General features: G+C 47.3%; 2 protein-coding genes and 1 long non-coding RNA gene across 3 annotated transcripts; 2 read left to right on the forward strand and 1 right to left on the reverse strand.

Annotated features, from left to right (window-relative positions):
* Positions 1-279: 279 nt before the first annotated feature.
* Positions 280-9,159, forward strand: avl9 (AVL9 cell migration associated). The gene is made up of 16 exons (XM_088441960.1): positions 280-498; positions 1,226-1,346; positions 2,266-2,351; positions 2,468-2,539; positions 3,230-3,319; positions 3,379-3,445; positions 3,529-3,569; positions 4,293-4,331; positions 4,423-4,492; positions 4,556-4,923; positions 5,592-5,735; positions 5,803-6,013; positions 6,513-6,630; positions 6,747-6,800; positions 6,961-7,049; positions 7,468-9,159. Exons 1-16 carry the CDS (start codon positions 406-408, stop codon positions 7,587-7,589), a joined length of 1,785 nt encoding a protein of 594 aa, XP_088298086.1. The 5' UTR covers positions 280-405; the 3' UTR covers positions 7,590-9,159.
* kbtbd2 (kelch repeat and BTB (POZ) domain containing 2) lies at positions 9,007-17,274 on the reverse strand. The gene is made up of 4 exons (XM_088441959.1): positions 17,126-17,274; positions 14,960-15,492; positions 13,329-13,494; positions 9,007-12,478 (listed from the first exon to the last, which is right to left on the reverse strand). Exons 2-4 carry the CDS (start codon positions 15,397-15,399, stop codon positions 10,946-10,948), a joined length of 2,139 nt encoding a protein of 712 aa, XP_088298085.1. The 5' UTR covers positions 15,400-15,492; positions 17,126-17,274; the 3' UTR covers positions 9,007-10,945.
* LOC148408175 (uncharacterized) lies at positions 15,774-18,400 on the forward strand. Its single transcript, XR_015868696.1, has 3 exons — positions 15,774-15,911; positions 17,511-17,570; positions 17,709-18,400. It is a non-coding gene; the product is annotated as an uncharacterized LOC148408175 (long non-coding RNA).
* Positions 18,401-18,760: the final 360 nt, after the last annotated feature.

The following is an 18,760-nucleotide window of genomic DNA, read 5'->3' on the forward strand; positions in this document are numbered from 1 at the left end:
GAAGAGTAAAATCCAAGACGAGAGCGTTTCAGACAAAATGGCAGTCCCTGGTCCGTCGTTTACGACGGACATCCGTCTATGCAGCACAGAATAAACGAACAAAATAACTCGCGAGGAACAAACTTCATAACTTATCATCAACACCATAGTGAGACACATAAGATAGAAATGATTGTCGTGTGCTATGATCAGTTTTATGCCCCTTGCGAGGACGAGCATGCGAAGGCGGAAGTGCTAGCCCTCACGCTCTCGTTATGTTTTCTCCTTTCGCTCGCTCTGACCAAGCGGAAGTAAAAATCGTACTGTACTGTGCTTATCGTAGTGTTTCGCACAGCTGCGGACTGACGGGATCAAAACAGCGGCTCCTTCGCTTCTGTGTTGACGCCCCACGCTTGGGAGCCCCGAATGGAGCGGATGGAGCCGCACGACGTGGACGATCCGCGGGGGCCGGTGCTCCATATCGCGGTGGTCGGCTTCCACCACAAGAAGGGCTGTCAGGTCCGTCAACATTCTGCGTTTGCCGCTTACCACGATAGCAACATGCTAACTGCTATAATGCGACCACATGAAAGCGGGCAGGGGCGATGAGGTTGATGAAGATGATGCTGATGGTGCATCAGCTGTTTTCTGGCGATTACGTAACGTCCTGCACATCTTCCTATTTGTTACTGTTGTGGTCCTAGCACAAGAATCACGCTGTAACGTTCGAGTCCCAAAATAATAACTAGATATGTATTATGAAACTCAGATTGGCGTTTAAAGCCAATGCTAGTATGTCAAATTGATTGTAAGAAAGTTTTACCTTAAGGATGCAAATCTAGGTTGGGGTCCCAACAATCATAACAATCTTGTTTGTTGGCGGGAAGCCAAACTTGCTGGTTGTGTTTCCAGGGAGGTTGCACACTAAAACCTGTTCTGCAAAGCAACGCCTGTTTGGCGGCCACGTTGCCCATGACAAAAAAAAAAAAAAACACGCTTGTGTTGGAAGCCTTTGACTCCGCCTAACCTCTAATTCTTCTCCCACAATGTGATTGTCGTACGGTTTATACTTCTTAAACCAAAGGTGCCCAAACTAGGGCCCGGGGGCCATTTGCGGCCCGCCATCCACATTTTACAAGGCTGCGGCACATACAACATTTTTTTCTATATGCATCACTCAGAGGAAAGAAAAAAATCAATTTACGGAGTTCCCAAAATCGTTGTTTTTGTTTGTGCCAAACATCAGGTGGAATTTTCATATCCGCCGCTGATGCCGCATGAGGGTCACGATAGCAACATGCTGCCCGAGGAGTGGAAGTACCTCCCGTTCCTGGCGCTGCCCGACGGAGCGCACAACTACCAGGAAGGTAGTAGCGCAAGTGCTTCGGGTTTTCAATCAAGGTTCCAAATCAGTTTCCAATCTGGGTTCAAATGGGATTTAGAGTTGGTTTTTCCAATTGGGGTTTCACACTATTGCTATTGAACTGCAGGTTTAAACAAAAGGAACTCATTAGAAGTCAAAGAATTTGTTCTATGCATTCTAACTAATATAAATACATCGTTCTGAATATTATAGCATTTGCAGAGTATAAAAGAAGCCACAACATCCACCTGTTATTATCGGTTTCGGGGGGGCGCATTTTGACACTGGCCGTTGACTGAAAATGACATCGCAGTTGCTCAGGGCTCAGGTAACAACCAATCAGAGCGCACCTGTAAGTCATGTGACGTGACCTTCACAATCTGAGCATCACAGCAAGTGGCAAAATGGCCACCCGCTTTGTTGGATACAAACAGGTCTGTTTAAACTAGCAGAGATGCATAGAACATATTTTTGCAAAGAAAATGTAGGCGTTGATTTCACAAATTAAGTTCGGAGTCGATGAATATGATATGGGCCTTGTTTTTCGAGGTATCGGGTACTCGCGCAGGTTGCCTATACCGGCCACTGATACTTATTCAAATAATCATCTAGGTGAGACAAATGGTTTGCTCCAAATGTTATGCCGTTGTAAAAATCGCCCCCAAAAAAGAGCGCCATCTGGTGGCGTTTATTGCAGCTAGACATTTTCATTTGATTGGAATTTGCATTCCAGTGTGTGACTTTGTGCAGACCGTAAACAAAGAGCACAAAGTGAGTGACCGGTCGCATGACTCGTGCAGAACTCATGCTAAAGTGGGCGTAGCCACCCCGTTCGCTTGCTTGCATGTCATTTGATGCTAATTGTCAAGCTAATTTGAGCTTCTTTTGTCTCAGCTCACGTGAAATGTTCTTTTGTATTTCAGACACGGTCTACTTCCACCTGCCCCCCCTCGGCAGGGACACCAAGTGCGTCTACGGCGTGTCGTGCTACCGGCAGATCGAGGCCAAGGTCGCTCTTTTTGTCTCAACGGGCCCGGTTGCCGCGGCAACGAGGCGATCCGTGTTTGTTTGACAGACAGCGCGGCAATTAGTTTTGTTTTTTGTGTGTGTGGTTTTCGCCCTCAGGCGCTGAAGGTCCGACAGGCCGACGTGACCCGCGAGACGGTGCAGAAGAGCGTCTGCGTGCTGAGCCGGGTGGTGAGGCGCCCTCGCTAACGTTAGCGTGCTAACGTTAAGGCAAACTTGTGAAAATATTGCAATGTCATAAGTCAGCGGTGTCCAAAATAAAGTCTGAGGGCCGTTTGCGGGCCACCAAATTTTGGCGGAAAAATGCATTTTGACAGAGCCAGAAGTGAACTTTAAAAAAGTAACAAATGCTGGAGACAATGTCAAAAAAAAAAAAAAAAAACTGTTTACATTTTTTAAAGGTTCAGACATGAAATCTTAGGTACTTTTTATTTCTATTCTTAATGACCCCAAAATCATTCATTTCGCACCTAAAGTAAATCATTACTTTGTACTTCATTCCCTAAATTAATCACTTTTGTACTCAATCACTTGAAGTAATCTATAACCTTATTACTGAGGTACCTTAAGTAATCGATTACCTAATTACGTAATTGTACTACTTAAATCAGTACCAGCAAAACGTTTTTTGGGGAAAAAAATAGAACAAAATACATAAGTAAATATGGATAAATAAGTAAAATAATTCGAATGAAATAACATGGGCCTTTCTTTTGTCTTTATATTTTTGGCCCTCAAAGAAAAAGTTTGGACACCCCTGATCTAAATTGAGATAAAAGCAATGGGGGAGCTTTGGACAAAAGTATTGGGACATCTGAAATCCCCAAACATTTGTCCACATCCAAGTTGTGATTTTGGCAGCCCCTGTTCGGACTTCTACAAGCCAAACTGCAGCTGATCACGCACGCTTACTTTGAGGAGAAAGACTTCTCTCAAATTTCAATCCTGAAGGTGAGGCCCAAGCGTCTCTCGCTCGTCCCGCCGCTCACCTCCGCGGGCTCTTCCCGCAGGAGCTCTACGAGCACATGAACGGTTCCTTGAGGGGTTCGGCTCCGGACGGCTCGCAGGTCTTCCTCGGTGCGTCCTCCGAGCATCCCGTTCGTTGTCCTCTTTCGCTTGTCTTTGCGTCTCTGGAGATGAACTTTTTCGTCTCTCCGCAGGCTTGTCGCCGCGAGATCTCATCCTGCACTTCAGGCACAAGGTAAAAGATGGAAGGCAACCTGCAATTACAAATACGTTACAAATACTTATGTTTCGGGGCACCTTAAGTTGATGAAGAAAATAAATATGCAATTTGGACATCCAAAGAACTCGAGGTGCGAACTGGAAATATTCGACAATTATATTGGGACGCCGGTACATGGACCGAAGCATATCGTTTGAGACAAAAAAAATATTTGGATGCATAAAGGACATGAAGCAACAGATTAAAAAATGAAGGAATACATGCGTGAAAATGTGAAATTCAGACAGTTGGGAAACCGTAGTTATGCCAAATTTGGATTAAAGTATTGAGGTAACTTAAAGACACAGGACTTTATCGCCGTGTGAACGTGAAGGACTCAAATCACGAACATGATGTAGCCATAGAATTATAACAAAGTTTCATCTCTGAGACGACGTAGTGTTTGTGATTCCAAATCGTTGCATTCCTATTTCACCACAAGACGGCGCTAATTCTTCCACTCTGTAACTTAAGTTCGTTGAAGTAGTGTTTACTAAGTACAGTATGTACATGAAGCGAAAAATGTAGAATTTTGACAAATATGTACATGAAATTCAACGTGAAAATGGTGACACCTAAATGGTATGAAGTGAAAAATGCCAAATTTGGACGAATGTATTGGTACCCAAAGTACTTTGGATTTAAAAAAAAAAAGTCATACGCTACCAATCCCAAAGTAACGGTCTTCCATGTCGACAGGTTCTCATCCTTTTCAAGCTCATCCTGCTGGAGAAGAAGGTGTCAATCAAGCACACACACACGCACGCACACTCACGCCACGCCCTGCCCGAGTCGCTCGTTTGTGACTTGCGAGCGGTCGCCTCCGCAGGTTCTCTTCTACGTGTCGCCCGTCAGCAGACTGGTGGGAACGCTGATGACCGTCCTGTCGTTATTCCCAGGTGCGTCACACTCGACCGCCGGCCGCTTCATTAGGTACGGCATTCACCGCGCCGTACGCGCAGGCATGCTGGAGCACGGCCTGGTGGACTCGTCGCACTACCGGCCGAAAAGCGGCGCGTCCGAGGACCCCGACCCGCCGGGCGCCGAAGAGTTCGAGTCGCTGTCGGCCTCGGAGCTGCGGGGCGACGGGGACGCCCGGGAGGGCGAGGACGGCGCCGCCGAGCCCCGCCTCAAGCCGCACTCCCGCTCGTCCCCCGAGTCGTCGGAGAGCGACTGGGAGACGCTGGACCCCGGCGCGTTGGACGATTCGGGGCAGGGGGCCGCGCCCATCACGGTGCAGCCGTTCGGGGGGCAGGGCGGCGTCGCGCAGGGCCTGCTGTCGGGTCTGGAGGAGGACCGCTACGGCATGCCGCTCGCCATCTTCACCAAGGTAAACGCGACTCGTCGACGTTCTGGGCGGCAGCGCGGGCGACGGCTGGTCAAAACCTCGCGGATGCTTGACCTATAGACGAAAGCCCGGATTGCTAATCGGTCAATCAGTCGGTGCTGAGGAGGAGGGCCAGTGATGACCCAAAACCAAAAGACTTTTGTCTGATATCAGAATTCTGACTTTAAAGTTAGAGTTCTCCCTTTTAGTCAGATTTCTCACTTTATTCTCAGAATTCTGACGATTGAGGATTGCCTAGAATACAATTATAACTGAAATGCGGGGATAAAAATGGAAGAATTTACATGGCGATTAAGTTATTTTATTTTTCGTCCCCCAAAAAGAAAAACTCGTGGTTCATGCGATGTATAAGGAGCACCAGACGATAATGCGCACCGTCAGCTTTCGGCAAAAATGAAGGCTTTTAGGTGCGCCTTATAGTGTGGAAAATCCCGTAGCCAAAGAAGCATTTACACAAATTGAGAGTCAGCATTTGAGAGGACAAACCAGACATGAGTGTGAGGAAAGTCCACACAGGAAGGCCGTAGCCCAGATTCTAACCCGGAACCTGTCCGCCGTTAGGCAGACGTGCCAAGCGCTCGTCAGCCGCGCTGCCTTGGTCCGACACGGTCCCGTCAGCAAAATGCAAATGGGTGGGGCTTTGCGTGCAGGGTTACCTTTGTCTGCCGTACATGGCGCTGCAGCAGCACCACCTCCTGTCCGACGTGGCGGTGCGCGGCTTCGTCGCCGGGGCGACCAACATCCTCTTCCGGCAGCAGAGGCACCTGAGCGACGCCGTGGTGGAGGTGGAGGAGGTGAGCCCGGACGCCACACCCTCAAAGCCCTTCTTTTTTTTTTTTTGTCTCAAACGGCTTTCCGTAGGCCAGCGTCCAGATCCAGGACGGCGAGCTGCGCAAAGTCCTGGGCCTGACCACGGCCGACCTGCGCTTCGCCGACTACCTGCTGAAGCACGTTACGGAGAACCGCGACGACGTCTTCCTGGACGGGACGGGCTGGGAGGGCGGCGACGAGTGGATCCGGGCGCAGTTCGCGCTTTACCTCCACGCGCTGCTGGCGTCCTGCTTGCGGGAAGGTGGGAGGAGCCACGGAATGTACCTCATACAAGTCATTCATTCATTGAATCTGGCGTGCGAGATATAAGTTAAACGCCGCCCATTATACCACTCGCCGTCAAAGGGAAATAAAACAGTTGCTCGTTAATCAAGTAATGACCAATCATGACTCATGCCTCCTGAGTTTGGTCATGTGATAGTCCCGTTGAGCAATGATTGGTTGTGCCCCGAGCAGCTGTGATGTCATTTCCAGTCGACAGCAAGGGACAAAATGGCACCACCGTGGATTTTGCTGCTGCTTTCCACAAATTTAATCAGAAGGCCGTGTTTGGACGGGTTGACATAAATAACGTAAATTGTATTTCAGGACACAAGTGAAGGTCCTGGGCAGATTAGATCATGATAGCAGCAAAGGCTAAAATATGATGGGACAAAAAAAAAAAAGCATAACCCGGATCCACATGAGGCAAAGGAACCGAATTTCAGTCGTAAACGTTCCCGCGCGTTTTTTTGCGACAGATAACGAGAGGCTGCTGGCGGATTACGGCGCCCCCTTCATCGCCGGCTGGAAGGTGACGCACAACTTCCGCTTGTGGCACAGCAACAAACACGCTGCCATGGCCGCCGTCACGCCGGGGTACTTTGCGACTGTGTCATTAAATCAAATTCGAAATTATTTGTCTCAGAAAGGATTTCCTCATGAGCGTAGGCTTAGCTTCTCCCCACCAATCATCATCATTTTGTGTGCCGCAGACATCCCTTCCAAGGACAGTACAGCGTCGCCGACGTCAAACTGCGTCTTACACAGTGAGTCCCGCCCACTTGCATTTAACTGAGTCCAGGGAACGCAATGCTCAAATCTTGACCACCATCAAAAGGGCTTGAGGGTTTACATCCGGGCTCAGGCATCCCGCTCGTTGTCATCTTAATTTGTTACCCGCCGACCCTTCATTTTATTTGTGTCTAGTTCAGTGCATAACAGCGAGCGCGGCAAGAAGATCGGGAACGCCATGATAACCACCAGCAGGAGCGTGGTCCAGACCGGGAAGGCCGTCGGTAAGAATAGATTTTTTTTCCCAAACTGCCTGAGTAACATGCCTGTTTATGACTAGTGGAGAGCTCGCCCGGTGGCAAGTAAAATAACTGTTCAAACTCAAAATCAATCATTTGATGTCATCTTTTGTCTCCTTGTTTACCAGGTGATAGCGCCCATTGTGGCTGAGAAAAAACTAAAGATTAGCCACACTGGACCATCAGCCTAAAGCATTAGAAAAAAAAAGTCAAAATTTGTAGCCCAAAGTTTATATTTGAACCAAGCGAATCACACGGTCTAAAGGGCCCACGGCTAGCTTAATGCTAAGCTAAATGTAAAATGCTATTGATATGATCGCGCCTCACTGATACTGAACTGCAGAAATAAAATTCACTTTACTCACTTTGACTTGCTGGTGTGCCAATCGCGTTGTGCTCTCAGGTCAGTCAGTGGGCGGAGCTTTAACCAGCGCCAAGTCGGCCATGTCGTCCTGGTTCTCCACCCTGGCTCAGCCCGTCGCCGCATCCCAGCCGGACGTTCCCGCCGACCGGGCCCAACCCTGAGCCGCCCGGCCCGAGTCAGGCTGGTCCCCCCCACCGCCCCGACCGGACGCGACCTCTTGACAGCACAGCGGCGCCGACCTGACTGCGCCGTTGACATCACTGCCCTTCCGGATCGCCGCGACGCTGTAGCTTTGACGCCATCCGTGTTTACCGCTACAACGGCCCGGCCCGGCTTCTGTCATAACATTGTGGTAGCTTTGGTAACAGCACGGTTGTCTTAATGCGGTTACCACGGTAACAACCTGAATGTCTTGGTTTTGGCAAGAGCGTGGTTACCTTGGTAACAGCGCGGTTGTCTTGGTAGCAAAACAGTTCGCTTGGTCCCAGCCTTGTTGCCTTGGCAACTGTTGTTGTCTTGATAAGTTTGGTAGCCTCGGTCACTTGTTGGCCGCTGGCTCATGTGCCGCTTAATCAATTCAACATGTGAAAACGTTAACATTTTTAAGTAATTTCGTGTAGCGAATGCGAAACGACGCTATCGTTGACTGAGCCAAAGTTAGCAAGTAACATTGATTTTAGACTTCAGTATTTACCGATATGAACATATAATTATTTTTTTCTCTTAACCCCAGTGTGCCCAGAATTTTTCAGTAGCCTGGCCTTGTTATTGCCCAATTTGGGTTGACTTTGAAAGGGGCTTAACATCATCAAATATATTTTTACTTTCAACCCCTCAAAATGTTCGGTGGCATCATCCCTATCTATACATAAATACATGTGTATAAACATTTTTGGAGAAAACCCCTTTATGTACAATAATAGTAGCAACGTGATAACAGCAAAAGTAACTATGCTGTAAATATATTTATTAAATTGAAATAGGAATAACAAGAGCTTGGCATAACGGGGGTCAGGCTAAGCCACTCAACCAAGTCCGTTAGTGCCATCCGATGGTTTTGGGGTGTCAACACAACCCCTGTTCGCGAGATGCCATTGAAAGGATGAATGCAAAACTGGAGGGAATGAATGCATGATTAAACATGGGGTTTTCAAAATGTCAAAAATTGACAATATTTCTCATTTTGAATGGCAGTAAATGAGCTCGACATGAGTTAAATCTGACATCTCGACCTCCCGGTTTGCAAGTGTTTAGATGAATGCCGTTGCTAGAACACACACATTGTTATGACACGAACCCCTGAATGAAAACTGACAACCTTCACCTGCTCGTTATTTGGCCTTTTGCTACCTTTATCAATCTTATTTATTTGATGTGTACGAAGTTCATGGATCAAATCTTCCTGTTTTGTCCGGACACTGGAGAAATTGCGGTTTGCGAACTTGTACAACTGTCATTTCTGGTCTTGTAAAAACATGATGCTTTGTGGCACAATGAAGTCCGGCATATCTAAGCAAGCATGTCTTTTTTGTCCTCTTTGAGTGCTTATTTAGACTTAATTGTATGTATGTAAAGCTCTTTTTGTTTTTATTCCTCCAACTACATCTTCCATTTTATAATTTACAAAATTTCTATTCAGATCGACAGAATATTTTCCTGAGATGCTTGTAATGTAAAAAAAAATATATATATATTGCTGTATTGAAAAATAAAGACGTTTTGTGATCTAAAGTGGCTTTTCCAGGTTAAATGTTCCGTTTGTCTTGGACATGACTAAAAACGAGACTTTTTTTTGGGTATGCATTTTTAATAAATTAACGTTCATTGAAAAAACAGTGCCAACGGAATATGATGCAGCCAAACATGCTGGAAACGTCTGCCATGAAGCACCCGTGCTCATGAGCTTAAAGGTCCCACCCCGCCAAACTACTGCTAGTGGTTGCCAGGGGCCAGTTTCCTTAGCAACAAGCGCCCAGACCGGTACCTCCTCCAGAAACAACGTGAACGCACCCGAGGATGAACTTCTAGCCACAGTCGCACTACAGTAATGTCTGATATTAAATTAAAAAAAAAAAACGAATACAAAATAGAACGGGTTATTTTCCCCCCACACTATAACACGTTGTTTTAAACATGAAAAATAGATATTTTATCATATATATAATATATACTTCAGCAGCTTGGAAATGAGAAATGCTGATAGTGGAGGTGTGTTTGTGTGTGTTACCATTAATGACGCTCAACGTAGCGTGAGGCGTAAACTGATGGTTGTGTGGAAGGCCTTGGGCGCAGTGGACAAGGGTGCAGCGGGTGAGCGACTGGACCCGCAGTCGCCCTTGCTGCCCCCCCACCTAGGGAAAAAGTACAAATCAAAAAATCCACTGCCCCTCTGCCCCACCCCAGTGCTGCTGTGCCAGCCCCCTCCTCTCCCAAGAAGAGAGCCAACTGATCCCGAGTTCAACCCGGAAAATATTGTGATGTGCAGGGGAGAAGGAAAGGGCGGGGCGAAGTTTCAGCGCGCCCTGATGAGCCATACATCCATTTTCTGTATCGCTTGACCTCATTAGATAAATCTGGAGCCTATCCCAGCAGACTATTGGTGAGTGTCATCGGCAGGTCGCAAGTGTGTCACTGAAAGGCGGAACGAACCTGTCTTCCGGAGGTTTGACGCCATCCGGTGGTATTTTGAAGTCAAGAACGGATGATGAACACTTATTTTGCCTTTTTCCAGCTGTAAACGTTTTCTGTTGATACAGTAATTCTTTTTTTTTCATGTACATTCAATACCTTTGAAAACACATTATACCACTTGCTCTCGACTTTAAATGACATCACGTAAGTGTTCGGGTAACAACCCAATCAAATCAACGACATTGCTTGTGACCTACCTACATGAACCTACATGAAAGTCGTGACTGTCTTCACAGGTGGTCATTTTCAGTCAAAAGCAAGTGGAAAAATGTGTTTTAAAGATATTAGTTGAACGTGAAAAATATTTCCGATAACAAACAATTCCAAGACAAAATATCTTTTGACGGCTGAAAACGACAAAAAATTGGACTTTTCCTTTAAGGAGTTGCATTTAGTGACAAGTAGTGCCCTGCAACCCTTGTGGCATCCATTGGCGGATATTTGCAATTGACAGCAGGACCAAGTCCCACTTGACAATCCCTAGTGTTTTAGGTGTATTTAAAGAATTAAAAAAAAAAAAAAAAATGGAACTGCTCTATGCACTTTTGGCCATTTTAGTTTTCAATAGGCCTGACATGAAAGTTGTTCGGAATGTGGGAGGAAGCTGGAGTACCCGCAGAAAAAAAAATAATCCACGCAAGCACGGGAGAACATGCAAACCCCACGCAGCAACGCAAGAGATCCCTGAACCTGGGAACCGTGGGGCAAACGTGCTAACCAACTCCCCCCCCCAACCGCGCCGCGTTACGACATAGTGAAGAAAAGGAAAGAAGTCCGTGAGATGACCACCTCCTTTAGTTCCAAAGTCCCGCCGTTGGGGTCAGAGCTACACGAGGGGGAGCGAGACCAGCTCGCCGTCCATTTCAAACTCGCCCCCGCCGTCGGGTGAGAAGAGGTAGGCGGGCGGCTTCCACGGGGACTCCTCCAGGCAGGAAGGGTAGAGCTTGCCCACGGCGCAGTGGAAGCAGTCGCCCAGCTCCCAGAGCACGCGCTCCGACACGGGCTGTCGGAGGTACCAGCGGTCCAGCTCCACGTCGTACTGGTAGATGGCGTATTTGGGCCGGTCGTGCATGTGCGTCTCGCGCACAAAGACGCACAGGCCGCCCAGCAGCACCACTGCGTGCACGCAGGGGTCCGAGTAGCGCCTGGCCGGGACGTTGGCGGCCTGGCGCCACTCATTCTTGTTGACGTCGTAGATCTCCACGGCCGGCGAGGCCCGGGTGGCGCCGCCGGCCGAACCGCCGGCCACATGCAGGCCGCCCAGGTAGAAGATGAGGTCCCCAAACGCGGCGGCCGAGGCATGGCAGCGGCTGGTCTTGCGCAGGGCCATCTCCACCCAGGCATCAGCGCGCGGCAGGTAGCAGTAGGTGAGGTCCAGGGTCAGCACGTAGATGCAGTCGTGAGCTACCACGCAGGTGCTCCAGCTCCAGGCCAGCGGCAACGGGCTGACCATGCTCCACTCGTCCTTCTCGCGGTCGTAGCGCTCGACGGTGCGGCGGTTGAGCTCTCCGCCCACGTTGTCGCCGCCCACGGCGTAGATGCAGCCGTCGCAGTAGACCAGCGCCGGCTTGAGGCGGGCGCACAGCATGGGCGTCTTGGCCACCCAGGCGTTCTGCTGGGCGTCCAGCCAGAAGAAGCTGTCCACCGAGTCCACCACCACCTGCAGGCCGCCGCCGCGGCTGAAAGCGTTCTCCAGCACCACCTCGCCGCCAGCGATGAAGACGTCGTTGTCGGGCGTGACAAGCGTGCCAACCTTCTGCAGGTTCTGCGGCGGGTTGCACAACTTGTAGACCTTCTCGGCCTGCGGGCTGTAGCACACCATGGCGGTGGGCACCGAGGACATCATCACGCCAACGCCTGGTGTCTCGGGCAGCGCCTCCATGAAGATGAGCATCTCTTCCTTGGTCATGCCCAGGCGCGGCTTGAAGAACTTGGGCATGGACTTATAGAGGCCCTGCACCACCACCGACTTGTCGTTGGGCGGCAGGCCCTGGAACCAGGCCCGCTGGGTCACCTCCGAGAGCGCGTCGATGCGGATCTGGCTGAGAACCGACGACAGGTGCTGCGAGCGCGCCTCCATATTGTACTCCAGCCAGAGCATGGCCGCCTCTCGCACCGTCTCCTCCTTCTCCACGTTGAGGTTGTCGCTGCTCAGCACGTCGACCAGCAGCTCGTGCGACAGCTGCAGGAAGGCGTCCTGCCGGTACACGGTGGGGAACTTGTGCTCCACCATGCGCTTGGCGCTCTGCTTCAGCTCGCTGCAGCTGAACAGGTCGCCGATGCTTAGCATGCGTACGCAGTTCTCAGGGTTGATCTTCTTTACCAGGTAGTCGCGGCACTGCAGCAGCGCGTCTTCCACCTGCATATTAGCGAGGACATAGGAATCACAAAATGCATTGTTTTTTTTTTTTCTTATTATCAAAAATTGTCTCAACCAGTGGTTCTCAAATGGGGATACACGAAATCAACTTTTTCACTTAAGAGTACTGTCCAATACCAACATCAATCCGATACAATACCAGCAGGAATGATACAGGCTTCTAAGTTTTCAGCATGAAATCGTACACGAGACTTTATGACACAGTACTATTCAAACAAAGAACAAAAGTCTGAAACAGCAGCACCTTAGCAAAATTAAAATCTGCATGCTAGATGCTAAGCAGAGCCTGGAATTGACTGATTGTATATGAGTCATAATATCTGAGATTTTGGATGTAGACAGACATATTCCGATAAAGGCTTCTCGTATCGGGACACTGAACTCCAAAGACACATGAGATTTTAATAGAGGTTTTCCATTATCAGCAAATCTAAGTTGATGCTTTTTAGTGCCGTGATAGGAAGAGTTCATTTTTCTTTTCAAACAAAGAGCAAATTGATTTTAACATGAAGCAACTTAAAGCTTAACTATGCTATAGCGACTCCTTTGCAAAATAGTGCATACCTTCATTTTGTTCACTTTTATACGGATGCTGGTTGTCATTAGTGACACGATTTTTCGGCAGACAAGAAATAAAACGGATGTTATACAATATAGTGGTTGAATAAATATTCGAAATGTAGTTCCCAAGTTGAACAAAAAGAGCAGATAACAACGCTCGATATGAAGTCATGTTTTTTTCACCCAAAAACGTTTCATGCCGGTTAGGGGTTAACTTATAAAATATTGCACAATAGTGACGATAACTCGAAAGGCAGCAGCAGCTGACCTGCAGGAAGCAAGCGGTCTCGTAGAGCGGCTCCACGGTGCTGTCGCTGATGGCCAGGTGGCCCGTGTAGGCATACGTGATGATGATCTGCAGCGTGGCTGCGTCCACGTTTCTCAAGTGGACATGCGTCTGCTTACTCTCACTCAGGCCGCCCATAAACATCGCCCTGTGTGCACACCCCGCCACATACAGGTCAGCAAGATTTTCCTGCATTTCAAATTTGCTCAAAGTACATTCTTGTTGTAATTTACTTTTTTTTTTCCCCCTCGGCTTGCTGTTGCCTTTGTCTTTTGCTTGTGCAAAACACACACTTGCCGTGTGTCTAAAATGTGCTACATGAATAATGCTAGCTCGCACTCTCTAAATCAGCGAGTTGGGTTGGTGTGGAACATATCCCTGACGACAAAGGAGGGTTCACTGTTAAGACTAAAATGTGACCTCATGTACATTGTCTTTGGGGTGGTGAAGGGGGCGTGTTGCCTTTATTGAGCTGGTGGCCGGGTTAAAAATCGGCCAAGCTGAATTACATAACTCTGCAGCAAGTGCCGCACCCCCTCAACCTCCTTTTATTCTTCTCCCAGTGGGAACTAAGTGACCAGACTTTTGCCAGCAACAGTCGCCATCCCTCGTTCAACCCATGCCAGACGTGTGTGTGTGTGTGTGTGTGTGTGTGTGTGTGTGTGTGTGTGTATACGTGTGTGGGGGTTTGGTGGGAGGCCAGCTAGGGAGCAAAGGAATCTGAATGGCACTTATAAGAAAGAGGTGCAACACCTCTGAACCTTGAAGGGGAAATGTCTTTCATGTTCATGCCAGATGACAAGTGGATAGGGAAAAAGTAGGAGGGCGGGACTTTTTTTTTTGGACAGAGGGTGTGCGCATATTTCTTGGAACGCATGGCGGGAGGAGGAAGTGAGGAGCAGACGCCCCAAAAGGACACGCACATCACGATGAGAGTGTAGTATGAGATCCCAGATGAACTCTTCTAGTGTTGGCAGGCGGTCAACCGCGCTGCACATTTCCAAGTCACACATTTATGATGGAAAGCAGTGATTTAGCCACATTGCAAAAGTTTGTGCATCCAAGTCTTAAGTCCGGATGAGAAAAGACAGAAAGGCATCTGGAGCGGCGGTGTGACATCATCCATGAAGCGTGACGCCTCATTTGTTCAATTGTTGAACATTTATAAGCACGTTTCAAAACTTGGGGGACAAAAATCTATTGAAATCACTGAAACTGTCGCAGCCCCATCACATCTTTTGCTGCGGCATGTAACAATGGGCGTCATTACGCAACCTACCAATGAGGCCTCCAGAGGGCTTTGAGGGAATGGCCTGTACAAGCGCAGGTCAGGTGCACTCAAAACACATGTACAGACTGCCTTTCAGATTTGATAATTTACTTAAATAGCAAAATCCAGGTTTTGCACAAGGGGCAGAATCCTGGAAAGGCGGTTTATAGAATGCGTTAACAAAGTTACTACTTAATTGTAGTATTTCAGCAAGTTATGCACAAGCTATAAACACAGTAGCCTTTTTTGCACAAATTATGAAATAGACAGACAGACAGACAGATAGAGACAGACAGACACGCACAGCCCTAATCCCGAACCGAAAAAGCAAACAACAACTGACCTGAAGTAGGAGCTGCATGCGGCCAGCACCATTTTGTGGCAAGGGAACTCTGTGTCATCCACCAGCAGGACCACGTCCGTCAGCAGCTTCTGCTCGTAGAAGAACTTGAGCTGCTCCAGCAAGGAGACGGCGTAGTCCGCATTGACCGGCCGGCGCTCGCCCAGACCCGACATGGTCGCATCACACGAATCGCGCCCCAGTTTTGAAGAGTGCAGGCGGCCGGCCAAGCCGCTCGATACCACCGGGAAGAAAAAACACTGATCCCTGTGGGGTTCTGGGACTGGGAAGAGGGAAGGGGATCCGACGGCGTCTCCGGTCCAAACAGTGACGCTCAGCTGCTCCTGGGGTAGGAGGCGAAAGGCAGGCGAAGATGCTCGAGGGCTACAGAGACAGGAATCCTCTGCCGTGACGATGCGCAGAGGCTGGAGGTCAAAGGTCATATAGCGGCAAAGAGGCACTCGAGTGGCACGGGGAAGGCCGGAGGTAATGGGAATGCAGGACCAGGCTCACACCGCGACTACATCGGTGGCAGCCTGCGGAGACGGGAGACAACCAGAGTAGCTGGGATGAGTCACGCGTTTGGCGGAAAAAACAATGACAAACACCCCGGAGGTTTATTATTGTTTTTATCTTAACAGTGCTTCACTTGTACCACTGCTGATAACGTTACTTGAAAACATTTCCTGCACACAGGAAAAACTTAAAAGTCACTATCAACTTGAAAGGGAATAAAGAATCACATGATCACTTCTGAACTATGATGTGAACTCCTCTAGCTTTTAAACACTATTGCACTCAAAAATATACTTTATAAAAGCATTCACCCGTGATTACACACTTAAATTGAAAAGAAAAACAAACAAAAAAAAAAACCATGGATGTACTGTGTTGTAGGCTTAGCTCCTCTTGGATCGCTGCAGTAGTATTAGTTATTTGTCTCTTCATTAAGACCGTAAGATTGCATCATATTTTTACCTTATTTTGAGGTATTGGAGCTTGCGATTGCAGCTGATAAAAGTAGCGGGTGCTCCCTTGGAGCAGTTTTACAATTACAAATTTGTGGGAAGAAACAACATTGCCGTTGTTATCGTGAGATTTTAAGTAATATGCCAATTGGAATAGATCTTCCCTTAAAATTATCTGTATTGTGGGGTGGAGAATTTGGCCCCCGGCCATGACTTTGACACCTGTATTCTACAGCTTTGCTCATTGGAGAAAAAAAATGCATGTTATGAGGTTCCTGAATTTAACCTTTTCTTCGAGTTAGATGACGTCTTCCCTCCACCTCTAGAGCTTATGCTCATTGGGAAAATATGCATGCTATGGGGACATGAGAGTGAAAACAACGTATCACAAAGGAAGAAGGGAGTCGAATCCAGAACCTTTGAACGGGGGGGATTACAACTGGATAACCATACTACATATTGCGGGGGAAGTTTTTAATCAAAAATAAACAATCCACTCTAGAGTCGTGTGATGCTAACAGCTTATCGGGATAGAACGATACGTGTATACCCCCTTGGCGACGACAAGGCGTTCTTCTCACTATTTTATTTTGGGCACTTTTATTTCGTGCAATAAAAGGTCACACACATTCAAATTGGGGTTGGTATATCCGTTGGAGCTGATGTATCCGGTCATCACAATTTGAATGTAACCTAAGGGTGGCTAAACGCAATTAGCTCGTCATCATCACCTCACGGTCCAAAAACAAAATTGTCTCCTCTTCGGGACTACATAAATCTGTTATTTAACACGCTGTTTTCACAGCCTAGCTGCCAAATTATCCCACAGAAGCTGCTAGACGAGCGCCTTCGCCTTTTAATCGAGCACAAGTCTAAATCAGTCCGCCTCTATGTAACGTTCCATATGCGGCTCAAGTAACGTTAGCAACGCCGCGGCCAATTACGTACTTAGCAGCTTTAGCTGCCCGTCTTCGCACCAACAATCGCACCGCTTGGTCTCCATTCAAAATCGAACATTTTCACAATTAAATCAAATGTTTAAACGGGTCCATAAAAAGGACAAGGGGGCGCATCGCACCGAGGGCGGCCATTGCTAAAAATCAAACGGCGCGGCTAGGCTAACAGCTAGCAGCTACGAAACGCTCGTCTGGCTCTTCCTCCTCCGGAAACCCTCAAAAATGAAACAAACAGTTTTTCTCACTGTTGTCTGACGATGGCCCCAAGCGTCTGTGAGAACTTTGTTGTCAGCGGGAGGGGTGACGCGAAGTCCAAAATGTGAGTTTCTTTGGTTAAAAAAAACGGAGCTGGGTAGAGCCGACCTCACAACCTTCCAGCGCATTTTTGAGCGCCTGAAAGCACACAAGAGCGGCGCAGGCCGAAGGGGCGGACTGCGCATGCGTCTAATTTTACCTCTTTACCATAATCGCTTTCGGAAATTTTAAACCCCTTTGACGCGACATACCACCAATCAATCAATCAATCAACCAACCAATTTATTTATTTATTTATTTATTTATTTATTTATTTATTTATTTATTTATTTATTTATTTATCAAACAGCGCTCCGTCTGTGCTATCCCTTGCAGCGGCCAACTCGTCACGTGACGCGATGGCGTCACCGCGCCGCATCGTATTTGAATTATCGGGTAAGTTGCCATTCCCTATTTCTTGACCGTATTTCTTCATGTTTGCATTCATTTGATCGACTATTGATGAGTTGAAAGTATTCCTGTAAGATTTGTTTTACACTGAGCAAAAACTTGCGTATTTTCTTTGATCATAAGACTTTTGTTTGACATTGTGGCGAAGAGAAGAAACCACACGTTGCTGTGCAAGTGGAGATCTTTACTCTTCGCAGGCCATCACAAAACTGATACAACAAAGTCCAAAACAGCAAAGACAAAGCCAACAGGTTCAAAGCATCAAAGGATCATAGCAACATGCCTACTGGGTGAGAGACATGGTCCTAGTGTCCGCCCCAACATCGGAATTTTTTAAAACATTGACCCATTAAAAAAATACGCTTAAAAAGCCACACAGTTTTTTTTTAAAGAGATTTGCCTTGAAATGCGGGAGAATTGTCTTTCAGTGTTTTATTTGATTTTATTCATGGTGAAAAAAAAGCCACACAGTGAACACAAACAATCCGCAGCAACGCAAATGGAAAAAAAAAAAAAAAAAGCAAAGGCCTGACTCGGTGGTGCCTTGAGATATGAGCGTAATTCGTTTTGTGACGACTTGACTCAAAAAGCAGGTCAGGCTATTTGTTATTTTTCTTCTTCCTTTTCGTGTTCTTCTTTTTGTCCTTTTGGCTTCTTGTTCACGGCTGATTCTGACAAAGGCAGGAAAAGGATTGGCTGGAAATTGTGGTTTTCTTCCTCAAATCACACTTTTATTTGTTTCATCGAAATTTTTTCACGTAATTTTGGCACTTTTGCTCCTTCAAACAACAGTGGCTCATGAAATAATTATGTGTGTGTGTGTGTGTGTGCGTATATGTATGATATAGTGTTTGTCATTTAATTAATGCTACATTTAAACAAAAGTGATTTATTTAGTTCCATAATGAATGAATGAATGACAAATTGATTTAGATAATAAACAATTAATCAACATCTAATTAATCTTTTTTTTTCATAAAATCACTGGTCATTTAATTAAGGATACATTTAATCAAGCATCGATTGATTCATTTCCTTATTTAACGAATGAAACATTGAATTGAATAGTGAATACCGCTTGTCTTATTTATCGAGGTGATTTTGCATCTTTGGATCCTCCGTACGTGTTGCGCTCGCTACCTTTTGTCATCCCGGCGACGGGCGCGGTCATCTTT

Source organism: Hippichthys cyanospilos, chromosome 19 (genome assembly GCF_059441005.1).
Source record: "Hippichthys cyanospilos isolate Australia breed blue-spotted pipefish chromosome 19, RoL_Hcya_1.0, whole genome shotgun sequence".
Lineage (NCBI taxonomy): Eukaryota > Metazoa > Chordata > Actinopteri > Syngnathiformes > Syngnathidae > Hippichthys > Hippichthys cyanospilos.